This window comes from Encephalitozoon intestinalis, chromosome VIII (assembly GCF_000146465.1).
Source record: "Encephalitozoon intestinalis ATCC 50506 chromosome VIII, complete sequence".
In the NCBI taxonomy this organism is placed as follows: Eukaryota; Fungi; Microsporidia; family Unikaryonidae; genus Encephalitozoon; species Encephalitozoon intestinalis.
In genome coordinates, this window is record NC_014422.1 from 160,060 (window position 1) to 172,286 (window position 12,227).

Sequence of the window (12,227 nt, forward strand, 5' to 3'; positions counted from 1 at the left end):
CAGAGGGTCGCCCAGACACAAAACTTTAGAAAAACTAAACACTGAAAAGCTTTATCAAGAGAGGAATCTTCCAAACCAAGATCTAAGTAAACATATCTATGACTTCCTTAGCATTGAGCCTCTTTTTGTAGTTCATGTCAAGCATCAGCTTGCATACTCGGTCAAGTTTGACTCCTCGAAAGTCGTTTCTTCGAAGCCTCATCCAGTTGTCTCCGCTCTTCGGAAGAATGATCTCGGCAATAACTTCCAAGTATATCAATCCAAGACTATATATATCACTAGCTTTTGTACATACATCCTGCAGCACCTCCGGTGCCATATACCGCTTGTCTCCATCGTCATCTATGTCTTCTCCTTCGTATCTGCTTATGTTGAAGTCGGAGATCTTGAATACAAACGACCCAGGATCCGTGGGAAACATACATTGGCATCTTTCCGGGCACTTCTCCCTCGAAATAACACTCTTCATCAGGATATTCTCTGGCTTTAGGTCGAGATGCACTATTCCACATGAATGAATCACTTCCAATCCGCTTGCTAGCTCGTACATCATCTTCTTTGTTATCCCGGGAGAAAACTTGGACTTTCTGAGAAAATATACCTCATGAATATAATCCCTTAGAGTCCCAATATTACAATACTCTAACTCTATAAATAGATATCCCCTGCTCTCCCAGAAGTCATAGTACTTGACCACGTATTCCGACTCGATTCCCTTCAGCATCTCTATCTCCCTCATTCTGTTTTTTCTATCAAGCTCTCCGGAAATCCTTTTCTTGCTTTTCTTTACAATCGTGTAGTCGGTATCGTACACACAGAGTTTTCTACTTTTGTAAAGCATCACCGGCTCCTCCAAATGATGATTTGCTTCTCCTCGCCCATCCCTCTGATTTACAAACACTTCGTAAAATGCCCCCTCTCCGGTTTTACAAATAAAGTTGCACGTGCTTTCTTTGCCTGTGTCAGAACCTGTGTCCTTGTCTGTGCATCCAAATACATCACACGAGGCTGGATCGTCGGTAGTTAGGGAAGAGTCTTGGACATCTGTTACGAAAGGCATTGACGGTATAAACATATCTTTATATGGAATCCTTTTCGAAGGTGTCTTGGGAGAGCTAAACATTGCCTCTTCTCTTTCACGCTTCAGCATGTATATCTTCTTTAAATAGGTCATCCTAGGTTACTCAGGGCTAATTCATTTGGTAACGAAATAACCATCCTAGCGCCACCAGGGAATTAGCAAAATTTTCTGTCGATACAACTTTGAACAAACGCACAATAACTTTAATGGCCTGATAACATCACCTGTTAGGCTTTCTATAGCTGTAAGGAACCTTTCCATACTCAAAATCCTCTTCGATAAACTCCTCATCTCCCGAGCCTCTACCTCCAATCTGTCTATCACCCAATGCTTCAGAGCTATGGATCCATGCCCCATCCCCTGTCTTTTGTACTGTCCTGCCATAAGCTCCTGTAAACGAAGATGGACTATCTTGGATATCAAACTCGTCTTCTGGTTTGGAATATTTTCTGTTTATATTCTTTCCATATCCCCATTCATTCTTCTGTCTATACTCACTGTCCTTTCCCTTAGGATAGGGAGGCTCTCTTACAAATCCTCGTGGGTCTCTTTCTCCATATCCCCCCTTATGCCCTCCATAGCTCCCTCTATCTCCAGCCTTGCTTCCTTGAGCCCATCCTGCCCTGGTGTTAGGCTCTCCAGAGCCCCATCCGTGCCCTTTGTCTCTATATCCCCTGTCCCCAGTAGAGTACTGCCGTGGAGATCCAGAAGATACTCCTGTCCAATTACCATCGCCTCTCCGAGAATCTTTCTGCAAAGATCCCGCCCCTTGCTCCCTCATCTGCCTTATCGTGTTCAGCACCCTGCTTACATCAAACGGTGACATAAAGACATCAGGATTTTCTCTAGGATCCACATATCTATTGGACACCGACTCAATTCGGGCATCACTTTCGAGAAAATCCATTTCCGCACACAGAGTCATATAATTCCCTATCCAGAAATTATCAAGAACCTCTTTCATGTCTCCGCACATCAGCGCGAACCGCACCTCTTCCGGCGAAATCTCCATCAGATCAAGCCCTCTGTAAGAGGAATAAATCCATTGAGGCGGATCTACCAAAGAAGTGTACCGAACGTGGTCATACTTACACTTCGACCCAAACTTACACTTTCCCTCAATGAAGAAGCGGCATACATTCTTCATCTCTGCGTTAGGTTATAAGGGGTCTTTGTTTTTTGCCTAAATACTCCACCTCAGCTCTCTTCTTAAGGGAGGCCCCTAAATGACGTTTGCAAAATCAACCGAGGAGACAAAATACTTTATTAATTTATATCACCTCCATCAAAGGTTACAGAAAGCTACTCATCTCGCACATCCTCTCCAACATTAATACTCTTGATGTACATATCTATTTCCTCTACAACATGGTCCGGAATCGTTCTCATGTCCACTTCGATCTCATCGTTCTCCACAAACTCCCCGGCTCCATTCTTCAGAACTATCTTTGCAACGCTTTCGGTTTGGTCCTTACTCATGTTCAATATAGCATTTCCAATACTAACCCTCTCACTCAACGAGTAAGCTCTGCTTGCAGACGTCTCTCCAGTCTGCTCAGCTAGCTTCGATTCAAGCATCCTAATCTCCCGAGTGTAGGACATGATCTTTCGTTTCAACTCAGATATCCTGCCCTTGATGTCGCCAGGTGGAGATTTCTGCATATGAGCCTTCACTGCCTTTTCAAACTCTTGCCCACATTCATATACCTCCGTCCCAGGCGCATTGAATTTCTTACAATTCTCCACAATAAGCTCAAGATCCCTTTCAAACTCATCTGTACTCTGGTATTTTCTTTGTTCCAGCTTGATTCTTATAGTCTGCATATCCATGGGCTCCTTAATTATAGAATAGTATCCAGGAACAAGTTCTGCATCAACAGGCTCTAGAAATGGCCAGTTGTATGCCTTGTGCTTAGGCCTCATTAGATCTGCAAGCACCTCCGAACAGAACTCATAGTCCTCCGTCTTCATCCCTCCATCAACTGGCTTTACACTCCTTTTTGGTTGTTTCGGCCTTCCTGAAACAGGTGTCTCTGTCTTCTTCCGCTTCTTGGGGACTTCCTGGGGCATTCCCTCCATCAGCCCGTTATACACCGTCTCAAGTGCCTTTCCCATGTCGTGGACAACAGTTCCAGGAGGATTATATGTATAGCAGTTGTTGAACATCAGCTTCATATCTCCATCAAAGCCCTCCACTCCTTCATATTCCTTGTGATCCAATTTCTTTCTAATAGTAGACAAATCCATGGGATGCTTTATCTTTTCCGGATAATCAGGAATCCCCAGCTTCACAGGATCCACAGGCTCTAGAAATGGAGGTGCATTCGAATTCCGCTTAAGCCTGGTCAGTATCTGCGAGCAATACTTGAGCTGGTACTCAATCAAGATATTCCCAGAGTTTACTTCGTCTTCCTCCATTCTTTTCAGGGGGTAAGAAAAATTTTAAAAACAAAAATATCTTATCCTGTGTATTATACTATAAGAACCATACCTTATACTTCCAGATCTACACCTTGTTACAGCTATAATCTTGGAATCGCCTACTTCGCATCCTTCCTCATCACATTAGACGGTATAGGGAAGCCCTTCTAATAACAGATGATTTAGAACCTACCATCAGCTAGTGGTAGTAGTAGCGCTAGAGGAGGTGGAGGTTAGTAACTTTTTGATCTCATCCTTGTTTGGCCCAGAAATATATGAGGAAAATGATAGGAGAGATATAAAAATAATAGGAAACAAAGTTAGGTTTTTGTTTCCAGAATACCGGAAAAATGGCACCATGTATTGCAATATGGTGGTTGACACTCTAAGTATAACAAAAGTGGGTGTAAGGGTTTTCTTCATGTAGCTGGATCCTCCTCGAATGAATCCCCAAATAATAAAAATTAACATAAAAACTACCTCCGGAAGAGTAATTACAGGCATTTTAGAAAACGGTTCCTTATCTGCTCCATGTAGTTCCTTTCCTGAATCTTCAAATATGATCACAACGCCTGCACTGTTTGAGTATGTTTCACGCCTTTGGAAGCCGACAATATACTCATATCCCTGCCGAAAGAGATTATAAAGGGAATACAGGAGAGATAGAAGACTGTATAATCCTGAAGAGCAGAACAAACTTTTGGCGATGGCCCCGAAGTCCTGATTATCGCTAGGAAGTGAAGTTATGTTTATCCAGATCGAAGATATCATGACAGAAATTGCAAAAATCATCAGAAAAATTCCAAAGAAATCTATAACTTCATTTATCTTGTTCCCAATCAAAGCTCTACGAAACCTCTCTAACCATCTGATTATTCTTGATTCGGATGCTTTCTTTCTTGTCTTTATTAGGTAGGTTGTAGGAATTTTGTGAAGCCCATCTACTACTCCCATTGCAATCAAGATACATGAAACATACTTGAACAATTCACTTTTTATAGGATCATAAGAATGTATTAAACAAATGATTCCTACGAATGAATATAGGAAGCATTCCAGGAAGTTTAGGGCTATAGATGCCATGTATCGGAAATCTTCTAATTTTTTCCCTGCTAATTTGATCATCGAGGAAATCTTTTTCTCTATATCCATAAGGGTAATGTGGGAAAACTTTAAGATAAATTTGTCCACTATGGGATAGGAGCAAGCGCTAGTTTTCACCAATAAAGATAAATCCCATTTTATATAGGGGTATATGGAAGAGAAGTTTAAAGGAACTCTAAGCGGAAAGCTCCGTGCATGTCTGGGATGCTCTCAGATAAAGACCTTGAATGGGTTTAGAAAAGATGGATGTGAAAACTGCCCAATGCTTGAGATGAAGGGAAACCTTTCGAATGTCAATGAATGCACCACAAGCAACTTCAGAGGTGTTGTAGCACTTCTACAGCCTTCCAACAGTTGGGTTGGAAAGTGGCAAAGAATAGGAGAGTTCAAAAAAGGACTCTATGCAATGGTTGTTGAAGGAGTTCTCTCGGAAGACTTTGTTAAGGACATCGAGCAGGATGGAAGAATATACTATGAAAGAACAGAGTCTTTCAAGCTGTAAGAAAATTAAAAATGGAAATCTTCGTTAACAAGATTTTTGTGGTACCCTTCATGGAAAAAATTGATCTTGAAAATGCTGACGATGCCATATTGAGAGAGAAGTTGTTTGTGAAGGTAGCAACCAAGCATCTGCGTACTTTAGAATTCAAGATGGTTGAAGAAGGGTATGATGGAGAGCTGATGAGGTCTCGAAAGGAAATCGAGGAGGGAGAAAAGGATAGACAACGAAAAGCAGAGAAGATGATCAAGAGGCATAGTGAGATGAGATTGAAGAAGAAATCCAGAGATAGAGAGCTGGATTCGGACGACATCGAGGGAGAAGAATTCATTGCACCTATGTTAAGCAGAAAAGAAACCAGAAGGAAAAATAAAGGTAAGCATTTTGGAAAGAAGTCGTTTAAGAGAAAACAGATGAAGAAAAGACAGAAAAGACACAGACACTAGCCATCGCAAATACAGAGGGGTGTTGTTTGATTAAAAATTGGCAATAAACATCGTTAGAGTTTATGTTTTGTAACAGATTTCCGGAATAGAGATGGTTGGTTACGTCTCTGAAACCTAAGATTCTAGGTTGAGACACAAATGGGGAGAGTTGCCTCCTTTAAAACAAATGATAAGGAATAGATGTTGAGTCCAAGGCTCATGAGCATGGATTACAGAGAACACATGCCGATGAACGATACAACACTGTCGAGATTCAGACAATTTCTTGGAACAAGCATACACGACGGATATACCAGACATAGAATATGTAAGAGCTTGAAAAAAAGTCATACAAACCTATACACAATTTTGACCGCAAAGAGTCTTTTTGACAAGATGAAAAGAGATCTGCCAAACCACATCGAAAGAATGAACAAAAGATCTTCATGGGATGTGAATAAATTTGCGTCCAACAGGAGAGGAAGAGAGTTGGAGAAAATGCTTGGGAATGAATATCTCCTATTTATCGGATGTATAATAATATCGTCAAAAATATACATGGATCTTTCGTACACCAACTTCTCATGGATCGAAATATGCCATCACGGGATCGACCAAATAAACGCTACAGAGAAACTAATCCTACAAGTCCTGGACTATGACGTTAGTCTTCAATGGATAGAGCTGAAAAAAATGTACGACGAATTCGGCACCATGCCTGGGGAAATTCTCTCCGGTCAAATAGAGATGAAGCAAAGAAAAGGATTTTTCAAGTGGGCATTTGGCTCTTTATTTCGTCTGATTTCATGTGTAGATACATGAACAGCAGTCAAGGCTAAGTAGATGTCAACAATAAATTGATCTGTGCTCTATGAATCTTCAAATATTTACTCTGTCAACAAGATCTCTTACATTTTGGAAACATCCCCTTGCTCGGAAGAAAAGTTGTCCTCGCTACGCTTCTGCACCTTCAATGCTCCAAAACCAAGCTTCCTGACATCCGACCCTCTATCCTCGACGTTGAATCCCTCTGTTTGGGAGGTCTGGAGAGACGGAAACGAGTTTTTCCTGATGGCTACAGGTTTGTTTATCTTATCTCTAGGTTCCCTTGGGAGGTCTGGCTGTTTCTCGCTCATTGTGTTCTTTTCTTCCACATACTTTGCATTGGAGTCCGAAAACTTAGGCATTTTCTTCTCCTCTACCTTCCGAGGCTCTAAAGCCCTTTCGCTTCTCTTGGTCAGATTTTCAATGAAAGAGATCCCTGGCTCATCCTCCTTGTTTTTCTCAGACAGCTCACTAACAGCATCGGAATACCATTTGGCTTTTGTGTACTTGGCTCGAAGGTCTGTGTCTTTTCCAAGCTTCGGAGCATTGGAGTTTCCAGACACATACACTCTTCGAAGCTCGGAAAGACTCCATGTATCCAGAATAGTAGATTTCACCTTGGTTATCCCAACTCCAAGCTCCCTATGTTTTGCAGCGCATTCTGTGCATATGAAGAATCCATAGGTCACAGTCACCCATATAGGGGATGAGTTGCTGCAGTCCGCACATCTTTTGTTGTTGGATTGCATTCTTGCATACTTAAAGAACTTGTTTACAAGAGACTTGTCGAGCACTTCATCCCCAGACATCAGGGCTCTTTTAAGGAATGTTTTTGACTTATGTCCTCCTCTATTAATCCAAGAACACACAGATCGAACCTAAAAGACTAGAAGACATTTAATTTACACAATAATCTGTTCAGGATACTTCTAATAGGTGAAATATGGCGATTCATGGAGAGAGTAGTGATGGTGGTGATGCCTTCTTCTTGGAGAAAAATCGGAATTAGAGTCAGAATCGGATGAATGGCTATTCTTTCGCTTTTTCTCGGACTTTTCGTTGAATATGAATATTTGGGGAGCCTGAGGATTTGGATTTCCGGCATTGAGCTCGGCAATAATATCTTCTGCACTCGAAGCCTTTACTTCAGCAACTGGAGAAGGAGGCTTATACTCGGGATCGTCGGGTGAATAGACAATATCAAATGTCTGTTGGGCGCTTGATGAGCAAGTGGTTCCATATATATTTCCACTGGCATCATACTCCAAGCATTTGGTGCCATTCTTAATGGTAAAACCGGTGCCTTCACTTCCTTCAATACTGAACTTCTGCGTGCTTCCATTATTCCGCCCATGAAAAATAAGTTTTGATTGCCCACTTCTTGGATTATGGAGGTCTAGAACATCGTTGGATCCACTTACTTTTATGACCTTGATTCCAGAGGATAAGTTTTCGGTCTTAAATTCAACCGGTGTTCCAGATGCAGACATGGCTGCTAGTTGATAGTCTAGGTTGTAATCTGGACTACGCCATATTCCCCCCTTTACTAAATGTTTCCTCTGTCCATCCTTTGTAAAGATTGTAAATCCAGAAATAACCTTTACAAGCTGAAATACTACAAATATACTTTTCATGGAATCGGAATAGCATTTTTCCTTATAAACCTAATCCAAAACAGATCTCGCATGCTGTAACGCTTCTAATAAATCAAATTGAGAATAAAAGATTTTGTAAAACACTTGAAATTTTATTTATCCAATAAGGCCACTATCATACAACAAAGAAGAATCTTCAGAAGATTGGGAGCGATGATGATTATCATGTGATTTGGAGCTAGACGGTTTCCCAGTGTTAAATATAAGTATTTGGGGCTGAGGGGGTGCTGGATTTTCAACCGGAACAGGAACCTCAACAGGAACTTCGACGGGTGGTTTGTATTGGGGTTCTCCTGGTGTGTAGATAATACTAAACCTCTGCTCAGATTTGTTGGAACAGGTGGTTCGGTACATTTTTCCTGAAGCGTCGTACTCTAGACACTTATTTTCACTTTTGATGTAATAGCCTCCTTCATTATTTTTAACAATGGAAAACCTTTGATTTGCTCCTCCATGTTTACCCCAGAATATTACATTTGAACCTCCTCCTTGCATATCCAAAACCTTACCAGTGCTTTTATCTGTAATAATATCAACTCCAGGAGATACTTCAGTAGAGGTGAATTCCGCTGGCTTTCCTGTAGTGGTCATGACAGCTTTTCCACTACTGTTGGAAACGAATTTTTTTTCGTCATTCTCCGAGGTAATCATAAAGGCAAAGGCTGTACTGATTATGCATCCAAAAGAAATTACTTTCATTAAATATAAAGCTAGTAGAGCTTTCCCTTATATTATAATTCTAATACAGAAACAGTTTCATCTCTTGATACATAACTTCCGAATTAAATCTTAAATTTTACCACACATAATACTTCAGTTAGGTGATGTTTTGAAAAGGCCTTTGGATCAAACAGGGTACTGTAGTTTAAGTATGGCTATATTCTTCTTTGCATTCCCAAACATTTAACGATACCCCGGCATGACTAAAGCCAGAGACGAAAAGAGTGAAGTGTTTGAAGAAGTCTCTGAAGTAGGTGGTAAGGTCGAAAGCCGAAGGCCAAGGAAAGAAACATTCTACAGAAAAAGAACAAAAATAGATTTTGAGAGCATGTGCTCTGACGATGTGGAGAGACTGATAGGGAACGTAGATATCCTAAAGGACGAAGATGCCGACGATAGATACACGGCTCTCAACAGATCGTTTCTTATTTCGTGCATGGCATTGAAGGATCATGAAGCAAGCTTATCGCCGCTGTTTTCCCAATACAAGAAGTTTTTAGCCTTTATCAAAAGATCTGATGATTCAACTGGAGATCCAAAAGGCGAAGGCGTTGGTATGTTTAGTTTTTCACTGTACGACTTCGGGCCTTTTGAAGAGGAAAGGGTGCCCGGGGATAGAAACAACAGTCAGCACAAATGCTCTCAAGGGGAAATATACAAGTTCCTGACAAGGTATTTTGGAGTGGAGTGCCCAAACGCAGGGACAACGACGAGTTCATGAATTCTCTGGAAACATTCAAGAGGATGGAAAAGATGGCCGAGTTTCCATTTAGCAAGCCGTTGAAGTTTAGGAAGGGGCCTGGAATGTCGTTTTCCATGTCGAGGAGAGAGGACATAGGAAATCACAATAGGAAGGTTTTTGAGGCCATAACGGCGTTGAGAAAAGACCCCAATGCTCTAACGTATGTGAAAAACCCTGATTTCTTTGAAGACAGTTCTGAAGAGGAGGAACGCTCTGAAAACAGGTATGTAGTTAGAGAGACCATCAAATGCAAATACTATGACGATGGAAAATACAACTTCTTTGGAAATCTTGTCCTTCGAGGATTTTCAAGAAGTGGCCTGAATTACATTAATATGAGAGAAGGAGGAAATATTATTTTCAAAGACCTCGAGAAGAGCCAGATGAAGTTAGCCTATAGTAAAGGAGAAGATTCGATCTACATGCTGATGGAGAAGACCATGATGATTTACAAAATTGTTTGTAGGCATCCTATGATTGCATCAAGTATATACAAACATCTAATGGGAGATGAGTCTGATAGTTAAACTACTTAAAGATTTAATTTATTAATTTTTCCTAGGACAAATATCTTGATGGTAATCCCACTCAAATGAAAACGAGATTTGGCTTGAAGCCGTTTATATTTTTATCTGTATTTTCGTCTTCGAATATGATGTTTGCAGCCAAACTGGGATTAGCAATGCTAGGGATCGTTTATCCATGCATGTATGGACTGATTACCCTAATATGCCTAGTGTTGATACAGAAAAATACAGTCTATAAACTTATCGGTATTGGATTAATTGTGTTATATTTGAAGATGTTACTTGGTCCTTCCTTTGGACTGGAGGAGTCTTTAAAAGAATGCATTTCCGCTCCTGACAGTAAAGCCAATAGCCAAGATGTGGATGAATATAGCTCGTCGAGCGAGGATTTTATTGAGGGAGATGGCAAAATAGACAGCCATGGATGTACAAGGGAGAATGAACAAACATCCCAGACACTTGATTCGTTGTCCAACATCCTGAATAATCATAATGCACGCTGCCGCTTCTGCTCCGGAGTTACTTTCTAAGGTGAGTAAGACAAGGTTTTTGGAAAACGAATCTAGAATTGATTGACATTTCTGTGCAACAAACCATATTATTTTACTTAGAGGAATAAACTTATTATTTGAGATGTCAAGAGAGGACTACATAAAAGGAGAAAAGGGGCTTTAGCTTCGATATAAAACATAGTGGGTTCCACAGAAATCCGATGAAAGACAAGGGTTCTTACAATCAGGGTTTGGAAAGCCAATCCACAGAGATGCTTCTGTCGATACTGGAACATTATGATACGAACTTTATTGAGGAACGTATTATTGACGAATATGCAGGGATGGACTCCTCTAAGAAAATGGCCCAGAGTCCCTGGGGTTCGGAGGATCCGGGAAAATGTAATCCTTTCCAAGAGAAGGAGGAGGAATCAGAGTATCTGGAGTCTCAAATGATATGCAATTTCCTAAATAGTTATGGCATGGATGTGCCGGAAGATTCTTATGGAAGAGAAGAAGGAAAGTCAGTTGCACAGGAATTAGGGAAAGAGAATGAGGGTTTAGACGGCCCTTCCCAAGGAATACTCCAAGGTTCCACTGTTGATCTCTCAGAACTTCGAAATCTCACAGACCCTATATCACTTGAAAAGGCTTTAGAATTTGAAAGATTATCTATACACAAGGAGGAGCTGGTAAGAAATGCAGAATCCCAAAAGAAAATTATCGAGGCATTCCGCTCGATTCCAGGATTGGCCATAAAGGAAAACTTGCTTAACGACATCAAGATAAATAAAGTGTATGTTGAATCTAGAATTCATATAAGGAAGGAGAATGGAAAGGATATTAGAGAAAAAAGAAACATAATAAAGGGTGAGAGAGAAAGAGAAGGAGGAAAGGAAACCATAGTATTCAATGACTATGTCTCTTCTGGATGGGAATCAGGAAGCGAATCAAGCTCAGATATTGCAGCAAAAGAAAAGGCATTTAAGGTCATAAAGGAGGCTGAGAGAAGAGCAACAGGAAAAGATCTACTGTGCAATGCAGATATGCAGCTGCGTAAGTTTGTTGTGGACCAGGAAGAGAGGTACCTAAGAATAGAAAAGGTTATGAAACTAAACGACCTTAAGTACAAGAATCTGATGGGGAAAATCTACAAGAAAGGAAAGAATGGAAAGTACCAATACAATTGGTTCACGTTGAAAAAGAACTTCTTTACATGCTATAACGGAAAAGGGACCAAAACAACATCCGAGGACTTCCCCTACGAGAAGGAGTGGGATTTCAAGAATCCCGAAGACGAGGATTTTTTCTTTAAGAGAAAGTACACTATAGACCTTCTTAATGCGGGGGTGTATCTTGTAAAGCACCCTGTTTGCATAGGATGTGTAAAATGGGGATGCGGGACTGATGAAGACCTGATTGATATTTCGGAGGACACAAAGATAATGAGAATTACACCGGCCAAGAGCCACTTTCTGATTTCCCTTAAGAAGAATCTTGTAAAGACAGAAATCAAGATGACCACTCTTGACTTTGCATTGAAGGCTAATGGAGAGACCTACTTCTATAGGATGAAGGACCTAGATGGTTTTCTGGGATGGTTAGTTGCGTTTGCATTCCGGCAAGGTAAGATAAAATGTAATATCGGCTGAAATAATGTTTGGTGTTGTAGTAATGAAGAACAGAAAGGAGGGTCCTTCCAAATATCTCTTGATGGAAGAATATTAGAAATAAACT

General features: G+C 40.7%; 14 protein-coding genes across 14 annotated transcripts; 7 read left to right on the top strand and 7 right to left on the bottom strand.

Annotated features, from left to right (window-relative positions):
- Positions 1–82: 82 nt before the first annotated feature.
- Positions 83–1,174, bottom strand: Eint_081590 (Ser/Thr protein kinase; the record flags this gene model as incomplete). Its single annotated transcript, XM_003073405.1, has 1 exon — positions 83–1,174. One exon carries the CDS (start codon positions 1,172–1,174, stop codon positions 83–85), a length of 1,092 nt encoding a protein of 363 aa, XP_003073451.1.
- A 127-nt stretch (positions 1,175–1,301) lies between these two features.
- Positions 1,302–2,228, bottom strand: Eint_081600 (uncharacterized protein; the record flags this gene model as incomplete). Its single annotated transcript, XM_003073406.1, has 1 exon — positions 1,302–2,228. One exon carries the CDS (start codon positions 2,226–2,228, stop codon positions 1,302–1,304), a length of 927 nt encoding a protein of 308 aa, XP_003073452.1.
- A 155-nt stretch (positions 2,229–2,383) lies between these two features.
- Eint_081610 (putative bromodomain-containing transcription factor) lies at positions 2,384–3,499 on the bottom strand (the record flags this gene model as incomplete). The annotated part of the gene is made up of 1 exon (XM_003073407.1): positions 2,384–3,499. The coding sequence occupies one exon, from the start codon at positions 3,497–3,499 to the stop codon at positions 2,384–2,386; it is 1,116 nt and encodes a 371-aa protein (XP_003073453.1).
- Positions 3,500–3,697: 198 nt separating this feature from the next.
- Positions 3,698–4,654, bottom strand: Eint_081620 (uncharacterized protein; the record flags this gene model as incomplete). The annotated part of the gene is made up of 1 exon (XM_003073408.1): positions 3,698–4,654. One exon carries the CDS (start codon positions 4,652–4,654, stop codon positions 3,698–3,700), a length of 957 nt encoding a protein of 318 aa, XP_003073454.1.
- Positions 4,655–4,757: 103 nt separating this feature from the next.
- Eint_081630 (transcription elongation factor Spt4) lies at positions 4,758–5,108 on the top strand (the record flags this gene model as incomplete). The annotated part of the gene is made up of 1 exon (XM_003073409.1): positions 4,758–5,108. One exon carries the CDS (start codon positions 4,758–4,760, stop codon positions 5,106–5,108), a length of 351 nt encoding a protein of 116 aa, XP_003073455.1.
- A 50-nt stretch (positions 5,109–5,158) lies between these two features.
- On the top strand, positions 5,159–5,551 carry Eint_081640 (uncharacterized protein; the record flags this gene model as incomplete). The annotated part of the gene is made up of 1 exon (XM_003073410.1): positions 5,159–5,551. One exon carries the CDS (start codon positions 5,159–5,161, stop codon positions 5,549–5,551), a length of 393 nt encoding a protein of 130 aa, XP_003073456.1.
- A 198-nt stretch (positions 5,552–5,749) lies between these two features.
- Positions 5,750–6,352, top strand: Eint_081650 (uncharacterized protein; the record flags this gene model as incomplete). Its single annotated transcript, XM_003073411.1, has 1 exon — positions 5,750–6,352. The coding sequence occupies one exon, from the start codon at positions 5,750–5,752 to the stop codon at positions 6,350–6,352; it is 603 nt and encodes a 200-aa protein (XP_003073457.1).
- An 86-nt stretch (positions 6,353–6,438) lies between these two features.
- Positions 6,439–7,164, bottom strand: Eint_081660 (putative ARF GTPase activating protein; the record flags this gene model as incomplete). The annotated part of the gene is made up of 1 exon (XM_003073412.1): positions 6,439–7,164. The coding sequence occupies one exon, from the start codon at positions 7,162–7,164 to the stop codon at positions 6,439–6,441; it is 726 nt and encodes a 241-aa protein (XP_003073458.1).
- A 120-nt stretch (positions 7,165–7,284) lies between these two features.
- Positions 7,285–7,989, bottom strand: Eint_081670 (uncharacterized protein; the record flags this gene model as incomplete). The annotated part of the gene is made up of 1 exon (XM_003073413.1): positions 7,285–7,989. One exon carries the CDS (start codon positions 7,987–7,989, stop codon positions 7,285–7,287), a length of 705 nt encoding a protein of 234 aa, XP_003073459.1.
- Positions 7,990–8,106: 117 nt separating this feature from the next.
- Positions 8,107–8,709, bottom strand: Eint_081680 (uncharacterized protein; the record flags this gene model as incomplete). The annotated part of the gene is made up of 1 exon (XM_003073414.1): positions 8,107–8,709. One exon carries the CDS (start codon positions 8,707–8,709, stop codon positions 8,107–8,109), a length of 603 nt encoding a protein of 200 aa, XP_003073460.1.
- A 220-nt stretch (positions 8,710–8,929) lies between these two features.
- Eint_081690 (RAS-related protein Rab5) lies at positions 8,930–9,451 on the top strand (the record flags this gene model as incomplete). Its single annotated transcript, XM_003073415.1, has 1 exon — positions 8,930–9,451. The coding sequence occupies one exon, from the start codon at positions 8,930–8,932 to the stop codon at positions 9,449–9,451; it is 522 nt and encodes a 173-aa protein (XP_003073461.1).
- A 23-nt stretch (positions 9,452–9,474) lies between these two features.
- On the top strand, positions 9,475–9,999 carry Eint_081700 (uncharacterized protein; the record flags this gene model as incomplete). Its single annotated transcript, XM_003073416.1, has 1 exon — positions 9,475–9,999. One exon carries the CDS (start codon positions 9,475–9,477, stop codon positions 9,997–9,999), a length of 525 nt encoding a protein of 174 aa, XP_003073462.1.
- A 65-nt stretch (positions 10,000–10,064) lies between these two features.
- Positions 10,065–10,529, top strand: Eint_081710 (uncharacterized protein; the record flags this gene model as incomplete). The annotated part of the gene is made up of 1 exon (XM_003073417.1): positions 10,065–10,529. One exon carries the CDS (start codon positions 10,065–10,067, stop codon positions 10,527–10,529), a length of 465 nt encoding a protein of 154 aa, XP_003073463.1.
- Positions 10,530–10,711: 182 nt separating this feature from the next.
- Positions 10,712–12,142, top strand: Eint_081720 (uncharacterized protein; the record flags this gene model as incomplete). Its single annotated transcript, XM_003073418.1, has 1 exon — positions 10,712–12,142. One exon carries the CDS (start codon positions 10,712–10,714, stop codon positions 12,140–12,142), a length of 1,431 nt encoding a protein of 476 aa, XP_003073464.1.
- Between the last annotated feature and the right edge of the window lie 85 nt (positions 12,143–12,227).